Here is a 14,933-nt window from a genome sequence, read left to right as displayed (position 1 = left end):
CTTGTCACTTTGTATCACAATGAATCTCCCTAAGATCTATATTAAAGGTACACGAGTTTGCAGATTGCTCAGCCATTTGCACGTTAATTTCACGAGCAGGTTGTTCCGTTGATTGGATCAACTGGAACCCTCGTAACCGACGGAGTGTCAGTCTATAGACTAAATAATGCAACTATATATACGGAAATGCAAAGAGGAATTAAGTTTTGTGTTTGTTATGAATGGTTTTACCTTCTAATTTTTTTAGAACACAAGGACTTAAAACATCAAATAAAAAAGACCTTTTCACTATAGGTCTCACTTCGTCTTATTTCGCCAACACGAGTGCTGCTTGAATTAGAAGTACCATTATCTTCACTTGTTTTAATTGGTTCGATGTTTAAGTCGAATTCACAATGCATGAAACAAAGTTCTTATCTTATTCATTTTGCTGAGAGCAGTATTGCCCCCACACCCACCTCACATCAAAGCTGGCAGTTTGAGGTGACAGAAGATGGTTCGATACCACATAGTAGAGAAAAGAGTTTGAGTCACCCTAGAGGTGTAAACATTCGAAACGGCATTACCAGTTGTTAGTGTACTTCGTAGAGAAGTGTGGGTTACTACTTTAGGCATAGATCCACGATAGACTTCACTACATCTGTCCTAGTGACAAGTACGCCATATTTGGCTCGGCTTAGTCTAAATCGATATTAATTCAATCAGTGAACCGGTGAAAATGATTGATCAACCAACCAGCTAGTATCTAGGTTAGTTAATCATTTGTAGAGTAAACTTGTTAAATATAAAAAGTAAAAGACCTAACACGATGCTTGAGATGTTTTGGTTTAATATTTTCAATCAGCATTTAATACATTTTTGTGAGATTTCAGATAAAAGTGCATTTTATTGTAGAAGTATAAAACAAATATAAAAACAATAAGACATCATTCAGATGACGTCAGCGAAAAAACATTAGTTTCTGTACAGATGAAACTGGAAAAAATAAAAACAGTACGATACTGTAAAACAAAATTTAAAAAACCAAAAACTGTTCTTCATCTCCACAGAAGACAAGATATCCAAAACGTACCAAATTTCCCGTCAAGAATAAATTATGGCAGCGATATTTCTATATAAAGAGTTACGTTTATCTATTTTAAAACAAGCAGATCATAAACTAGATGCAAAACAAGAAATATTGTTAAAACGAAAAAAGCAAAACAAAAAGTTCTTTAAAAGCCAATAATGACATTTTAGAAAATTTTAGATTTCACAAATCTAAAAGCATTGTGTTTTAAAGCCAATTGCGCGAGTCTTTAACGGATGTTGAAATTTGAGGTTTCAATTCAGAAAAACGAAAATGGGTGAAATGTGAAACCTGGAAGAAAAAAAAAAAACCTTTCAAATAATTTTAAACATGGAGAAAAATTTGTCTGACTGAATTATTGGTCCTCAAATGAGTAACATAGTTATACAGAGAAAAAGAAGCCAGTGGCGGGATTGACTTTCACGTAACCGATCCGATCTGTTACGTGAAAGTTGGAATGAACATAAAAATTTTCAGCATGAATGCAACTAAATTCTATTTTTCTTTTCCACTGTTTTGCACTCATGTCCTCGCTAGTACACGTACATACACAAATGGGGCTAGAAGTACTCAAAACTTGGCTGTATTCTCCTTTCCTCCACTTGTAACCAAAATGTCTCAACCAAGTCAACCCCAACTGTCAGCTGATCAAAGAAAAAAAAAATGCCACTCGATCAATACTCTTTTACTTGTTTCAGTCATTTGACCACAGCCATGCTGGAGCACCACCTTTAGTCGAGCAAATGGACCCCAGGACTTACTGTTTGTAAGCCTAGTACTTAATATATCGGTCTCTTTTGCCGAACTGCTAAATTACGGGGACATAAACACACCAGCATCGGTTGTCAAGCGATGTTGGGGAGGGGACAGAGAGAGAGAGAGAGAGAAAGAGAGAGAGATAGAGAGAGATAAAGAGAGAAAGAGAGAGAGAAAGAGAAAGAGAGAGAGAGAGAGAGAAAAAGAGAGAAAGAGAGAGAGAGAGACGGGCTTCTTCCAGTTTCCGTCTACCAAATCCACTCACAAGGTTTTGGTCGGCCCGAGGCTATAGTAGGAGACACTTGCCCAAGATTCCACGCAGTTGGACTGAACCTGGTCCCACGTGGTTGGTAAGCAAGCTACTTACCACACAGCCTCTCCTACCCCTATGTGTATAGAAAGCAAATTCCAAGAATAGATAAAGATTGAAATCAAACTTTCGTAACTCAGACAACATTAAATGTTTACAATTGCGTGCATGCAATTACAATTTTAAGTTAGAATTCTGCCCATCCAGCAATTTTTCCCGCCCAGTATTCTTATGATAATGTGGGGATAGAGTTTTCAGGAGCCTCCTCTATATGGTCCTATCAGAAGCAACTGATTTCTGGCTTGATGCTCAAGTGTGACCAACAAGAACTATGGATATTATCTAACCATCTCGTTCTTTGTCATTCGCAGGTTCTGCTGCCGGTTGGCTTGGCTTGAAGAATCTGTCTTGCGATTCTTTCCTGTGACATTCTGAACACGTGTCCGATATATCCGAACTGTTAATATGGAGATGCAGCAGCTCGACTTTGAGAGACTCCCTGGCCTCCGAGCTGCGTCGCCCATCGAATAAAACACCAGAAAGAGTTATTTTTTTTCTTCATTTTTTAGAGATAAGAAAGACAGTACCCATGACGCGTTACATAGTCTCTAAGACTGGTGGGAAGAAGGGGATAAAAAGGGATCCTCAAACTAGAAATCTATCCTGAATGCTTGCTACAAAAACATTTTCGTAATTAACATACAAAAGTACATTATGTAGATATTTTCAAAAATATCGCTTTGTACGTCAAACGAAAAAAGATCCCCAAATTCCTTTAAATCAACCAGTTTTAGAAAATTTAAAATAATGTAGCCGTAGCTAAAATAGATGGAACGATCACGGTTGGAAGGCTTTTGATCAATGAAAACTGATCTAGTGTTAAACAGCTGCAAACGACTACTTATGGAAAGTAGGTCGTTTGTCACCCCCCCCCCCCCCCCACACACACACACACGCACACACACACGCACACAAGTGTTCAGTTTCATTAATATTAAACTTACCGATTTAATCGAATCTAACGAAACTTCCTCCACAATTTTTTTCGTGGAGCAAAAACCATTTTTCGCTTGTATTTGGTGGTCTGTTAATTAAACGCTCTATACGACCAAACATTGGAGCCTCGTTTTGACATGCACCATAACATTGCCATTTGTATTTCTTGATAACTGAAACATTAAATTTAAGTACCGAATTAAAAGCCGTTCAAGTAATGTGAACATTATTGGTCGCACTTACATAGTATGTATTTTGGTCAAATTTGCTGCGGAATAGCGTTCAAGGAAAGCTCTTCAAATGACGCCGAGTGTTAAAGAACACCTGAATGTCACAGACCAGCCGAGACAACTCACCTCGGAATCACTGAAAATAGTAGATATCGATATTTAGTCAATTGTAGCGTAACAATACTAAGTACCCGGATAATTTCCAAACAAGGTGAATCACTGGTCTATGGCTTATTTGCAAAAAGACTCGAATCTATTTCCTGATGTGCCACGGCATAGCATGTGAAAAAAATTACGAATTAAAAGCAAAGATTCAAGTTTTGTTAGAATTTACGTTAGATTTCCCTTTAAAGCAAACCTCCCAAATGAAACGATTTAGTGTGGCTATTTTGACGCTGGCTATTTTGTACGGCTGAGTGGACACCGAATCTATTTTGGTAATGGCTTATTTTAGTGACAGAAGCAAATAGACACACGTACATACAGAAATACAAAGAGGAAAGATGGAGAAGTGTTTGTGGTAATAGGCGTTATCTAATACATCTTGTTTCTCCTTAATTTTTCTGCTCACAGCGTTGAAATTTAAATTAACTCGGTTCTACTTTGTCAAAGATCTACAGAAACCCATTGTAAGAAAACTGTTTTCCACATTTCATTACTATTTCACCAGCCATCACATACACAATGTGGAGCCGGAAGCTGAAAATTTAGAAGTGATTACAAGTTAGTTGTTAACTAGAGCAGTAAGTTTTTACGGTGCCAAAATGTCCCAGTGACAATACATGCCAAATAAGGCAGCGTCGAATCAGTGACGCCAAATGAGTGGACCAAGATGGCCGTGTCAGAGCGGTTCGTAGCCTGTCTTAGATAAGTACTATCGGCTTCAAAACGATAAACTCTACTTCGGTGAGAGTTTGAGCGCAAAACATATGGGGTCGTATACTGTAATTAATTTTTACAGATACTCTGAGTTCTGCCATGATATTTTAGGCCGGAGATCTGAAATTTGTGGGACGAGTGGGTTAACTACTTTATATCGATCTCAGTACTTGACGGGTATTTTATCAACCTTGAAGGAATGACTTCTGCGGGATTTCAACATAGAACGAATCATAAAGATTAGTGCAGAGTCTCTAAAACCATCACAAACAATTGCCGATTTGTCTACCCACCTTATGTCGTAGAAAAACTTGTGATTGAACAAAAGACCAGCTTCTAATTGATTATACAGAGCTTGCTATGCTTACTCCACTAAATATAAATTAAATATGTATTAAAAAAAAAAACATTACTCTCAGTGAATTTAGAAGCCATTTTCGTCTTCCCATTTGTTAGTAATTCTGGAAAGAAAAATATTCTTAGGTAAAATCAAAAATATCTAACATTGAGTATCTAGAAATAATCATCTAAACAGTATCTAGAAATAATCACCTAAATAGCATCTAGAAATAAAATTTCGATTGTAAGGAAAAGCAGTTTCTCACTTTGGGATACTTATCACTATTTCCTTTGCAACTAGTAGCGTAGTAAGAATCCTGCACGGATAGGCCTTGAGATTGCCGCCACAGATAAGCCCCGAACCCTATACGGGTTTACACTGTAGACGTACAAGTGTTACCCTGCATAAAGTGTCGCCTCAGACGGTCAGTCTTCTTTACCCCTTCTATTTTTGGTAGCTTCAGAACAGTAATCGTTCTATATAGAATATCGATAAAGTGAGAAGCAAAGTGACAAGACAATATAGAACATAACCCACCTTGTGATGTTGTTGCTTTAAATCCATTATTAATGGGGAAAAATTGGCTGCAAATTGATCTCGACTCATATTTCTTTTTGTTTGTTTTAGATGGACTTTCAGTATTTTTAGTAGCGTAAAATTTATTTCTTGTTTGGAGACAAATGTAACTACATCAGCAGTTATAATCTTTAAGAGACAAGATTTGAATATCATTGCACTTCATCTTTAGATGTAAGGATTTATTCAGGAAGAACAAGTATTGTCTCGACATTTCAATAAATCGGACAGTCATTTGCAGGAAGAGGAGATTTTGGTCAAAAGAGCTCTAGTTATTGATATTTAAGAGTCAGTACAGAAGAATCGAATGGGTGCCCATGTCTGCTCGCAATAACAGACAGTTCAAAGAATTAGCAAAAACGTGAAACATCTTACTAAGCCATACTTGTTTATGAGTAACAGTTAGTTCGAAACTTAAAATCAAATCCAGTGAGAAATATGAACAGAAGGGGTGGTCAAGGGGCTGAGAGTCTGCGTATGAATTTGCTGACGGCCTAGTAACAAACTGACCAATAAGACTCAAATAACGCGATGAACAGAAAAGTAGGTTTCAGACACGTTAAATCTGATTTTGTAGGAAATCGATCTTTACTTACTCTTTTTCTTCATTGTTGCAGTCTTTGAAGAAGATTCAGCGGCTAAAAATTAAAATTACTAATATTATAGGTATCTATAATCTTTAGAAGATAAAACCAATATAATCAATACACTATGATCAATACAGGTGGAACGGGATATTTATTTTCAATTGAATCGAAGGGAGACATTCAAGGGTAGGAGAGAACTTAATAAGGATTTGTTATTGATTCGCGAAACGAAGGGAGGTGACGGGAATCAACATAGGAATCGATGCACTACGTTTCTACATATTAAAGGTACAAGAAATCGAAACCAAGCTTAAGACTAGATGGGTTGAAAGTCAACAGCAATGGACTACCTTAATAATTAGAGAGCAAAGGAAATGTGCACACACGAAGCTTAAGTTGCGATCGAACATTCTTAATTGAAGATGGTTGCTAACAAGGAAGCGCACATACTTTGTAAAGAGAAAATTAGCCCACGCTTAGCAAAAAAATTGAAGGAAATACTGCTCAATGAGGTCTTACTCTCCTGTAGTATTTCTCATAGCAGTGGGATAAGCACTCCTAAGTAGGGCTGTGAGTAGGAAAAAAAAAGGGGGAAATTGCTATGCTTAATTTGATGGTTTAAAATTTTGAAGTTGTCCAACATCAAGGAATAAAATTATAGAGTACGCAAACTATTGCATTTTCAAAAAGAGGGCAAAACTTACTTTGTGTAGGGAGCCTCAGCTCTACTCTTTCTGCAGTATATTTACATATGGCTGTGTGATAAGCTTGCTTCCCAACCACATGGTTTCATGTCCATTCCCATTGCGTGGTATATTGGGCAAGTGTTGACTATAGTCTCTGGTCGACCAAAGCCTTGTGAGTAGATTTGGTGGACGGAAATTGAAAGCCTGTCGTGTGTGTGTATCCGTGTGTCCACCACCGCTTGATAACCGGTATTGGTGCGTTTAAGTCCTCGTAAGTTAGTGGTTCGGCAAAAAGATCGATAAAATAAGTACGAAGCTTTCAAAAGTCCCGGGACGATTTGTTCGACTATAAGTCAAGGCGGTGCCCCAGTATGGCCACAGTCAAATGACTATATATATATATATATATATATATATATATATATATATATATAAAGCCTGTATACGAGATCATGAGTGATGTATGACTGGAGAACAGAAGAATCTCAATTTCAATTATGCTGTCACAGCCGGTATGACATCGTAATCGCATAACTAACCACTACAACCGTAGATGCAGTGGGGAAACAGCCTCGTCAGATGTTGCGTCCGTAAGTGTATCCGGAACCGTATTAGCCATCGCACCTCAGGCGCAGTCGGAACTTTTCTTTAGTACCTTAGCACATGCTCTCAGAACAAAGATTTAATGTTCTGGAATGAATCACCACTCGTGTAGGTTTGACATACAATGAAAATGAACAAAAATCATTGATGAAGAGTGTTTGAAACGTGCGAAAATTATTTTTGTTGGAAAAAATATTCATTTTAGTTACTGTTACAATAACATTTCTTTAACAGTAATCCTGCATAACAACGAGAGAACTTCATTTAGAAAGACTGAAACGGCTTGGATCTCATTTTCAAGTTCAGACATCAAAATGCAGGTGGATTTCTGTTGTATTTCAAATTTCAGAGATAGAAAATGTTTGCATTAGGAAAATTTAAGAGTTAATTTGCGATTTTACTTCTATGAGTGATGATTGTCATAATGTACAACGTTAAGACATGCAAGAATATTTTACGTTATCGAGATTGTATGCGCCATAAAACGATGGATAAGCTGTATCTTCAAACATTTCACATTATTGAAAAAAAAAATTGTTCAAATAGAATTTTCATTTTAGTTAGTGCCACTGCAACATCTGTACTATTTATATTTTCGATAATTTGACAATTAGGCCGCGAGCGGGCAGAATCGTTAACACACCAATGAAATACTGAGCATTTCGTCGAGTTTTTATGCTCTTGATCAACCTAGGGTGTGTCAACTGGGCGAAGTGAATATCATGTTGAAAGACCCTATCTCCACTTCCCTTTGAAACACGAGAAACATCACTGATGATGCATTCCAAAGCATCTGCGAGACATCGTACAGCTAACATACGGGATCGACTTTGCCTTTCGTTCTTTTGGGATCGTTGAGTACCAGGTGAACATTAGGTCGACGTAATCGACTTCCCCGAAATTGCTAGTCTTGTGCCAGAATTTGAAATCAATGTTTGACCAGAATGTTAGGAAAGTTAACCTAGACTGAATATATAAAATACATCCTTCCCTGTGATTGTTGCTTTTAACCTTTTTTAAAATTCATTAAAGAAGGTAATTAAGGGAAAAAATCTGTTGCGAGATTTTGTGTTTTTGTTAAGTGGAATAGAAAACTAGCTGCATATTCGTTAAAATCGAAAGGTCATAACATTTGATTTTGTAAAATTATTCACGTTTTCTCTTCACTGATGAAACCTTAGCTGGTGCTTCAGTTTTCTTAGCTTAAAACAAAATTTTAAAAAAATGTTATTCCGTTAAACTTTAAACGTATCTAAGATTTTTGGGAAACAAGATTACGCCATCGAGACGTTTATCTTTAGAGAAGCAGTTCAGAAATAACTGCATATCATAATTTGTAAAAATGGACTATCTATGATACCAATGAGATACGTTTAAACATTGTCAAAAGTGTAGACGACTAGAATTGGAAACAAGCTTTAGAATTAAGTAGCTTTTTCCAAAAGGAGATATTTACTCAACATTTTTGAGAGTAGGTGAAAGTACTTTTGATTTGGCATGTGAAAAAGATTGCAGTTGCCTTGACATACGTTCTTAGTTGTTAACGACTACATACTGCAATACCATATCTCTAAAATTTGGCATTTTCCCTTGCTATTTTTAAAACTAGAGTTAGCCATTGCATTGAGGTAATTTTAATCAGTTTCTTAGAATACTAAATGTACATCAGTAGTTGCTCTAGTCTTGAAATACCTGTTATCTTATCGTTCATTAGTTCTTGACATAAACCTCATTTAAGTTAAATTCAGAATATCTGTACTATACAGGTTGAATAAATTTGGAGAAACAATTTCACTGAAGAACCTCACAGTAACGATTTTCAGTTTATTTGTCGCTTTTAACACTTTCTTACGGATAAATCCTTTACCAATAGAACGACAAACTTGTGAAGTCCTCACGTTCTTTAGTCTAATGGAACTCAAATGAATAAGTTCAGAAGAAGCTAAATCAGGTTGTAAACTAATTTACTCAAACTATTCATTATTTATAGTTGTTGGAACTTCATTTATCTTTTTCCTACGCCGCTGAATTTTTAGAACTTTCAGGTAATTTCTTTGCTAAATAAATAAAAATGTCATTTGATTGAAAATATTCATTTGAACGACGCAAACATTGAAGGTATATAGAAAGCGACTCGTATTATCGCGACGCTTATATTTTCGTATGTTAGTTTTAAGATGTCTCGCAGATGCTTTGGAATGCATCATCTGTGATGTTTCTCGTGTTTCAAAGGGAAGTGGAGGTAGGGTCTTTCAACATAATATTCACTTCGCCCAGTTAACTCACCCCGGGTTGATCAAGTTTGGGTCTTCAAACTGGAACTTCATCAGTTTGCATCCCTGTAGCAGCAAATCACTAGTCTGCCCTTCTTTACTCAAAGTCCCCAAGAGGCCATCTTTGCAGCTTTAATAATGAAATTTATAGCCCTCTTTGTTGCACCAATAACAAACCCAGTCAGACCTTTGCAGAATGAATGCCATACAAAACCCTCGACAGCCCACCACTATTGCCTCGCAACCTGCCTGCCAGCCTTGGTTTCTGCACTGCTGCACCAGCTCCTGATATATGGCAAGCTTCCTCCCAAAGCGATCATCTGTTTAGTGAAATTTGAGAATATTTCTAGTCCGGATAAAGTGTTAGTACGATACGATCTGGAAACTAACTGTTCCACGAGATCCACTCAGTTGTGTTTCAGCATCCAAGATCTTTAGAAAGCAAGATTGACAAGTATATCATGACTTTATATATCTTTATAAGTATAAACTATAAGTGACTAAGTTATTAAAAAGTTATGAAAAGAGTTAATTTCAACAACGTTCTTCTTCCAATTGATTTCGTTGAAAATTGACTTTCACTTTTTTGTTTACCGATGGTAATGTGAAGAGGAAATAAAAAGCGAACCGTACGACTTATAACTCTACAATGCTCTTAGTTTTATTGAATTAAAAATTGATTTTTACTTTTATTTTTAGTCGGTGGTGGTGGTACTGATTTAGTTCGGGTCGCGGTCACTTTAGTAGCTAAAAACGGATTTAAAATTGAATTATGAATAAAAAGACTATACTACTTAAAATCGAAACGTCATCTCCCTTCTGTTATCCTGTAGTTCACGAATATTAGCTTTATTTAAATCAACGTTATTTACTTTTCTTGTTCGCTGATAGCAAAAGAGTTTGAGCCGCTAAATAGAAATTAAGTATCGTCCAAAGCCTTCATTTCACGTCCGTTTTTCTATGCTGACATGGATTGGACGAATACATATCAAAGCATTGTTTTATATCGATATCTTTCTTGTTAAGAGATATTGTTACTTCATTCCACCCCTTCTCGAACGCACAAAGTTACGAAGTGATTTGTTAAGGAATATCAACAAACGCCACCGTTTTTTTTTTTTGCTCAACGTTTCATGCTGTACTCCACATACATTTGTTTTAAATGAAACGTCATTACGATTGTTCAAGGGTGAAAGGGTTTGAACTTGAATGACAGATTTTAGAAGCTAAAAAAGAAAGTATTGCAAATTATATTTTTCAATCTATTATACCATTGAAGAATTTGAGATAAGATTGGACATCGATTGTTTGTACTTCAAGAAAGATATGAAGCGAAGTGAACACGTTACGAACAGAAGGCAAGCTAAATCTAAAGTTCTACAGCGCTAATCTGCATTTTTTTCTCTCTACTTGCTGGGTCTTGATGAAGACCAGCTGTTCTCTTATATCTTCGCAAGCCCTCCTTTTAACTTTACATGTCAAGCAGTCTTGTAAAAATCTAGATTTCATCCGTATATGTCTCAGTGTTAATCGAAATTAAATTTTTTAATCACTTATTTTCTGTCGGAGGTGGTGTTAGTAATAGATCTTGTGTTGGAGCAGTTTTAGCTGGAAAAAAATTACGAAAATCAGAAAGCAAGCGACAAGCTAAATTGAACATCTTATTCACGAATAATTAACCGTAAGATCTATACTTACATCGATTTTCCTTTGATAATCTTACTGGACTTGAGGTTTTTGGAGCTAAAAAGAATTAAAAATTAAATTCTGAAGAAAGAGATCAAGCAACAACTAAAATGCACATTTCAGCTGTACTCAACCTAAAATAGTTTTAAATGCTAAGTCTTTACTTCTCTTGTTCAATGTTGAAAGAGTTTGTGCTCGAGTGAGAGATTTTAGTGCAAGGAATTTCTATGACAATTATAGTTTTAATTAGAATTTAATTTTTACTCTGGTTTATCTTGTGGTGGTGGTGGTGGTGTAAGTGTTGTAGCTCGAGTTAAAACGGTTTTAACTGGAAAAAATTACGAAGATCAGAATAATTAACCGTAAGATCTATACTTACATCGATTTTCTTTTGGTGGGGTTACTGATTTACCCTGAGCTGAGGTTTTGGAGATAAAAAAAAATTTTAATTAAATCCTGAACAAAGAGACCAAGCAACAAGTAAAAATCGACATTTTAGCTGTACTCCTCCATTAATATTAGTCTTAAATGAGAAAAAGTTTACTTGTTCAATGGTGGATAGGGATTTTATTGAAAGGTATTTCATCTACTTGACAATTATAGTTTTAACTAGAATTTAATATTTACTCTCGTTTATCTTTTCTTGTTGGTGATGGAAGTGCCGTAGCTGGAGTTAAAACGGTTTTAACTAGAAAAAATTACGAAGATCAGAAAGCAAGCCACAAGCTAGATTGAATTTATTCACGAATAATTAACCGTAAGATCTATACTTACATCTATTTTCCTTTGGTAGGGTTACTGGTTTAACACGAGCTGTGGTTTTTGGTGCTAAAATGAATTCAAAATTAAATTCTGAACAAAGAGACCAAGCAACTAAAATCGACATTTTATCTGTACTCATCCATTAATATTAGGTTTAAATCAGTTTACTTTTCTTGTTCAATGGTGAAAGAATTTGAGCTTGAGTGACGGAGTTTATTGAAAGGAATTTCAATGATAATTATAGTTTTAATTAGAATTTAATTTTTACTCTCGTTGTTGGTTGTGTAAGTGCTGTTAAAGTTAAAACGGTTTTAGCAAGAAAAAATTACGAAGATCAGAAAGCAAGCGAGAAGCTAGATTGAACATCTTATTCACGAATAATTAACCGTAAGATCTATACTTACATCGATTTTCCTTTAGTGGGGTTACTGATTTAACTGGAGCTGTGATTTAAAATTAAATTCTGAACAAAGAGACCAAGCAACAACTAAAATGCACAATTTAGTTTTACTCAACCTAAAATATTAGTCTCAAATGATAAGTCTTTACTGTTCTTGTTCAAAATTGAAAGAGTTTGTGCTCGAGTGAGAGATTTTAGTGAAAGGAATTTCATCCCTACATGAACTTAATTGCTTTAATTCTAATTAAATTTTTAGTCATGTTTAACTTTTGTTGGAAGAGTAAGTGATGTAGCTCTAGTTAAAGCGGTTCTAGCTAGAAAATTGAATGTTAATTATGAAAAATGAAAAACCAGAACTTTTTTTGATGAACAGCTCATTTTATCCCCAAATATTAGTTTTTTGAAATAATTGAACTTTACTCACTTTTATTTTCCATCAGTGGTGTAACTGATTTAGCTGGAAGTGTAACGATTTTAGTTTAAATGAAAGTTAAAACTATTAAGAGACAAGTTAATTTTTCAAATTAAAAGTCTTGAGGTAAAGGTTACAGGGATATATTTGCGTTGACGTCTGTCGATCGCCACCAACGACATAAGTAAATTTGCAATGAAAAATCAAAATTAAACCATACATTTACTACATCCAGAGTTCAACTCATCCATTTTAATTTAAATTCGTCGGAAATTCAATTCAAGAAGTACCATTAAATTTACTGACTAAAAATACTCTTCAATTATAGAGTTGCCATGCATGGAATAGCAACTAGTTTGTATTGGTCATTAAACGTTTGTGAAAAAATATTTGTTATTTTGCCTGTTTCAAAACTTTTGGTTTTGATTATCTATTTTCGCCTTATTAGATAGCTGATTATTCCGACGCAGAAATTACTAAATTGTTTAAAATGTTGCGTCAAACTGTCGACGATTTCAAATCAGTCAAGAAATGCGAAATGTTAAAAATAAAAATATCAGTTATACTAACCGGCCTTTGGTACTTTCATTTTGGTTTTTTCATTGGATGCAAATTTATCTAGTTTAGAAAGTCAAACATTAAAACATTGATTACAAATTCTTTAAAGCAAATGAAATTAAATGCAAGTCATCTACATAATCTGAACGAAGTTATTTCATAATTCTAGCGATAAGTTTATTCTAACAAGTTGGTAATGTTCAATCATAAATTGAAATTTGTCAGTCTGCTTCAACTAGTGATCAAATCCTAACAGTCAACTATCAACCCGGTTTTTGAAATATTTTTTACAATCTCAAAAGAAAACGTTACATTTATTTGATAAAACGACAACTCAAAGTTGATGGTGAATCCAATTTGTTACATTATCTTACAGCGATGTAATGTGAAAAGCAGATTTGGACTGGGCTCAAATCAATAAATACGTTCGAAATGGTCCATTTGGTAAAATAGATTTGTACAGAAAACCTAGAATTGAAGATTTTCGAACTGCAAGATAAATGTGTCAATATTGCCTTACTTTGGCTTGAATCCTCAATTCTTTGATGGAATCATAAGATCCTTGTCATGATATAACATTTTTAGACATGGAGGAGCTCATATCTCCCCAGGTCTGACGACAGCCGATTTTTTACCAGAAATCAGAGAGAACAAAGAATAAGAGAATGTCGAAATGACTTGTACATTATCACCTCCGAAAGTATGAAAAGCAAAGTTGGCTTCAGTGGGATTTGAACCAAGAGCGTCGAGAGACGAAATGACTATCGCAAAACAATCTCTAATGACTGCTAATCGGCCGTCTCTCTTCCAACACGTGTCGACAAAACTATCTTTAATCATTCAACAACTTTTAAGATTTAGGTTAAACTGAAAAATCAAAACAGAATTTAGGGTTTACTAGACTTGAATATATACTATGTCTCCTGGATTAAGTTTTGGGTAGCTAAGCTCACCTGGTTCTTCATCAGTAGAAAAATCTGAAACAAAAAAATGTCGACATTTATTGAAATATTCATGAAATGTTGAAACTGAACATATTTCTTAGACGATTAGATAGTGCGATAATACTCTCTGCAACAGATATAGAGGTCTTAAACTTAAGGTGGGCCGGTTTATCATATGTCGAAATCTAGCTCCAGATGACCATTTGCAGTAGCTCTTCACAGATCTAACCATTAAAAGTAATTGAAGATTTCAGAAATGGAGTCATGAAAAGAGAAGAAAATAGTGAACTCGCTTATTGAATTTGTTCAGAGTAGAAGGAACTTGCACAATGTGGCGCGCACTGAGATTGAACTGAAAACTACGTGTTCACAAAGGGAATTTGTAAAATGGTCATGTCTGTAGACTAATTTTTCCTTCATTTGAGAAAGTATAAATATCTGGCAGATTTGAAGTCAAGTAGAAATTCTTTAATGATGTAAGTCCGAACGAATGTGATTACAATAAGTGGATTTTTTTCCTAAATACATAAATATTGAAATCGTTTTCAACAAAATACTCTGGCTTAGAATAAAGACAAGCATTGACCGAGAAAATTCACAAGCGTGAATGAAGCGTTGGATATCCTTTTGTTCATAACAAAAGGAACTTAGCTATTAGCTACGGTTGGGTATTGTAGGGTCATAGGAACTTGCTCCATTTTGTGCATAACATATAGAAGTTAAAAACCGAAATCTTGCTACAGACTTAGTAGTCAACGTTTGACCTTAGTAAAACTGCCTTCCATAGATTAGGGCGGGAGGTTTGCAAATTAAAAAGGATTCGAATTATTGCAAGTTAAAAGGAAGCAGTTCTGAGAAAGAATGGT

At 35.2% G+C, this 14,933-nt stretch overlaps 2 protein-coding genes across 5 annotated transcripts in view; both read right to left on the bottom strand.

Annotated features, from left to right (window-relative positions):
* Nucleotides 1-812: 812 nt before the first annotated feature.
* LOC106869400 (uncharacterized) lies at nt 813-14,203 on the bottom strand. Of its 4 annotated transcripts, XM_089347773.1 has the most exons (11): nt 14,077-14,199; nt 13,136-13,183; nt 12,578-12,610; nt 12,158-12,196; nt 11,766-11,819; nt 11,371-11,409; nt 11,004-11,048; nt 5,753-5,794; nt 4,654-4,701; nt 3,140-3,304; nt 813-1,360 (listed from the first exon to the last, which is right to left on the bottom strand). In XM_089347773.1, the coding sequence occupies exons 2-10, from the start codon at nt 13,152-13,154 to the stop codon at nt 3,144-3,146; spliced, it is 480 nt and encodes a 159-aa protein (XP_089203899.1). In that variant the 5' UTR covers nt 13,155-13,183; nt 14,077-14,199; the 3' UTR covers nt 813-1,360; nt 3,140-3,143. The 4 variants fall into 4 exon arrangements, 3 of the variants coding, with proteins under 3 accessions (XP_089203899.1, XP_089203900.1, XP_089203901.1); XR_016240766.1 differs by lacking the exons at nt 3,140-3,304; nt 4,654-4,701 and adding an exon at nt 3,375-3,497 and having other exon boundaries at nt 14,077-14,203; XM_089347774.1 differs by lacking the exon at nt 12,158-12,196 and having other exon boundaries at nt 14,077-14,195.
* The window catches only part of LOC149137241 (uncharacterized), a 19,342-nt gene continuing 18,446 nt past the window's right edge, over nt 14,038-14,933 (bottom strand). Inside the window, exon 7 of the mRNA XM_089339086.1 lies at nt 14,038-14,100. Coding sequence (XP_089195212.1) covers nt 14,038-14,100 — 63 coding nt within the window. The remainder of the gene's footprint in view (nt 14,101-14,933) is intronic.

This window comes from Octopus bimaculoides, chromosome 2 (assembly GCF_046866305.1).
Source record: "Octopus bimaculoides isolate indiv1 chromosome 2, ASM4686630v1, whole genome shotgun sequence".
Lineage (NCBI taxonomy): Eukaryota > Metazoa > Mollusca > Cephalopoda > Octopoda > Octopodidae > Octopus > Octopus bimaculoides.
Note: the sequence above shows the minus strand (reverse complement) of the source record. Positions and strands in the feature narration are given on the sequence as shown.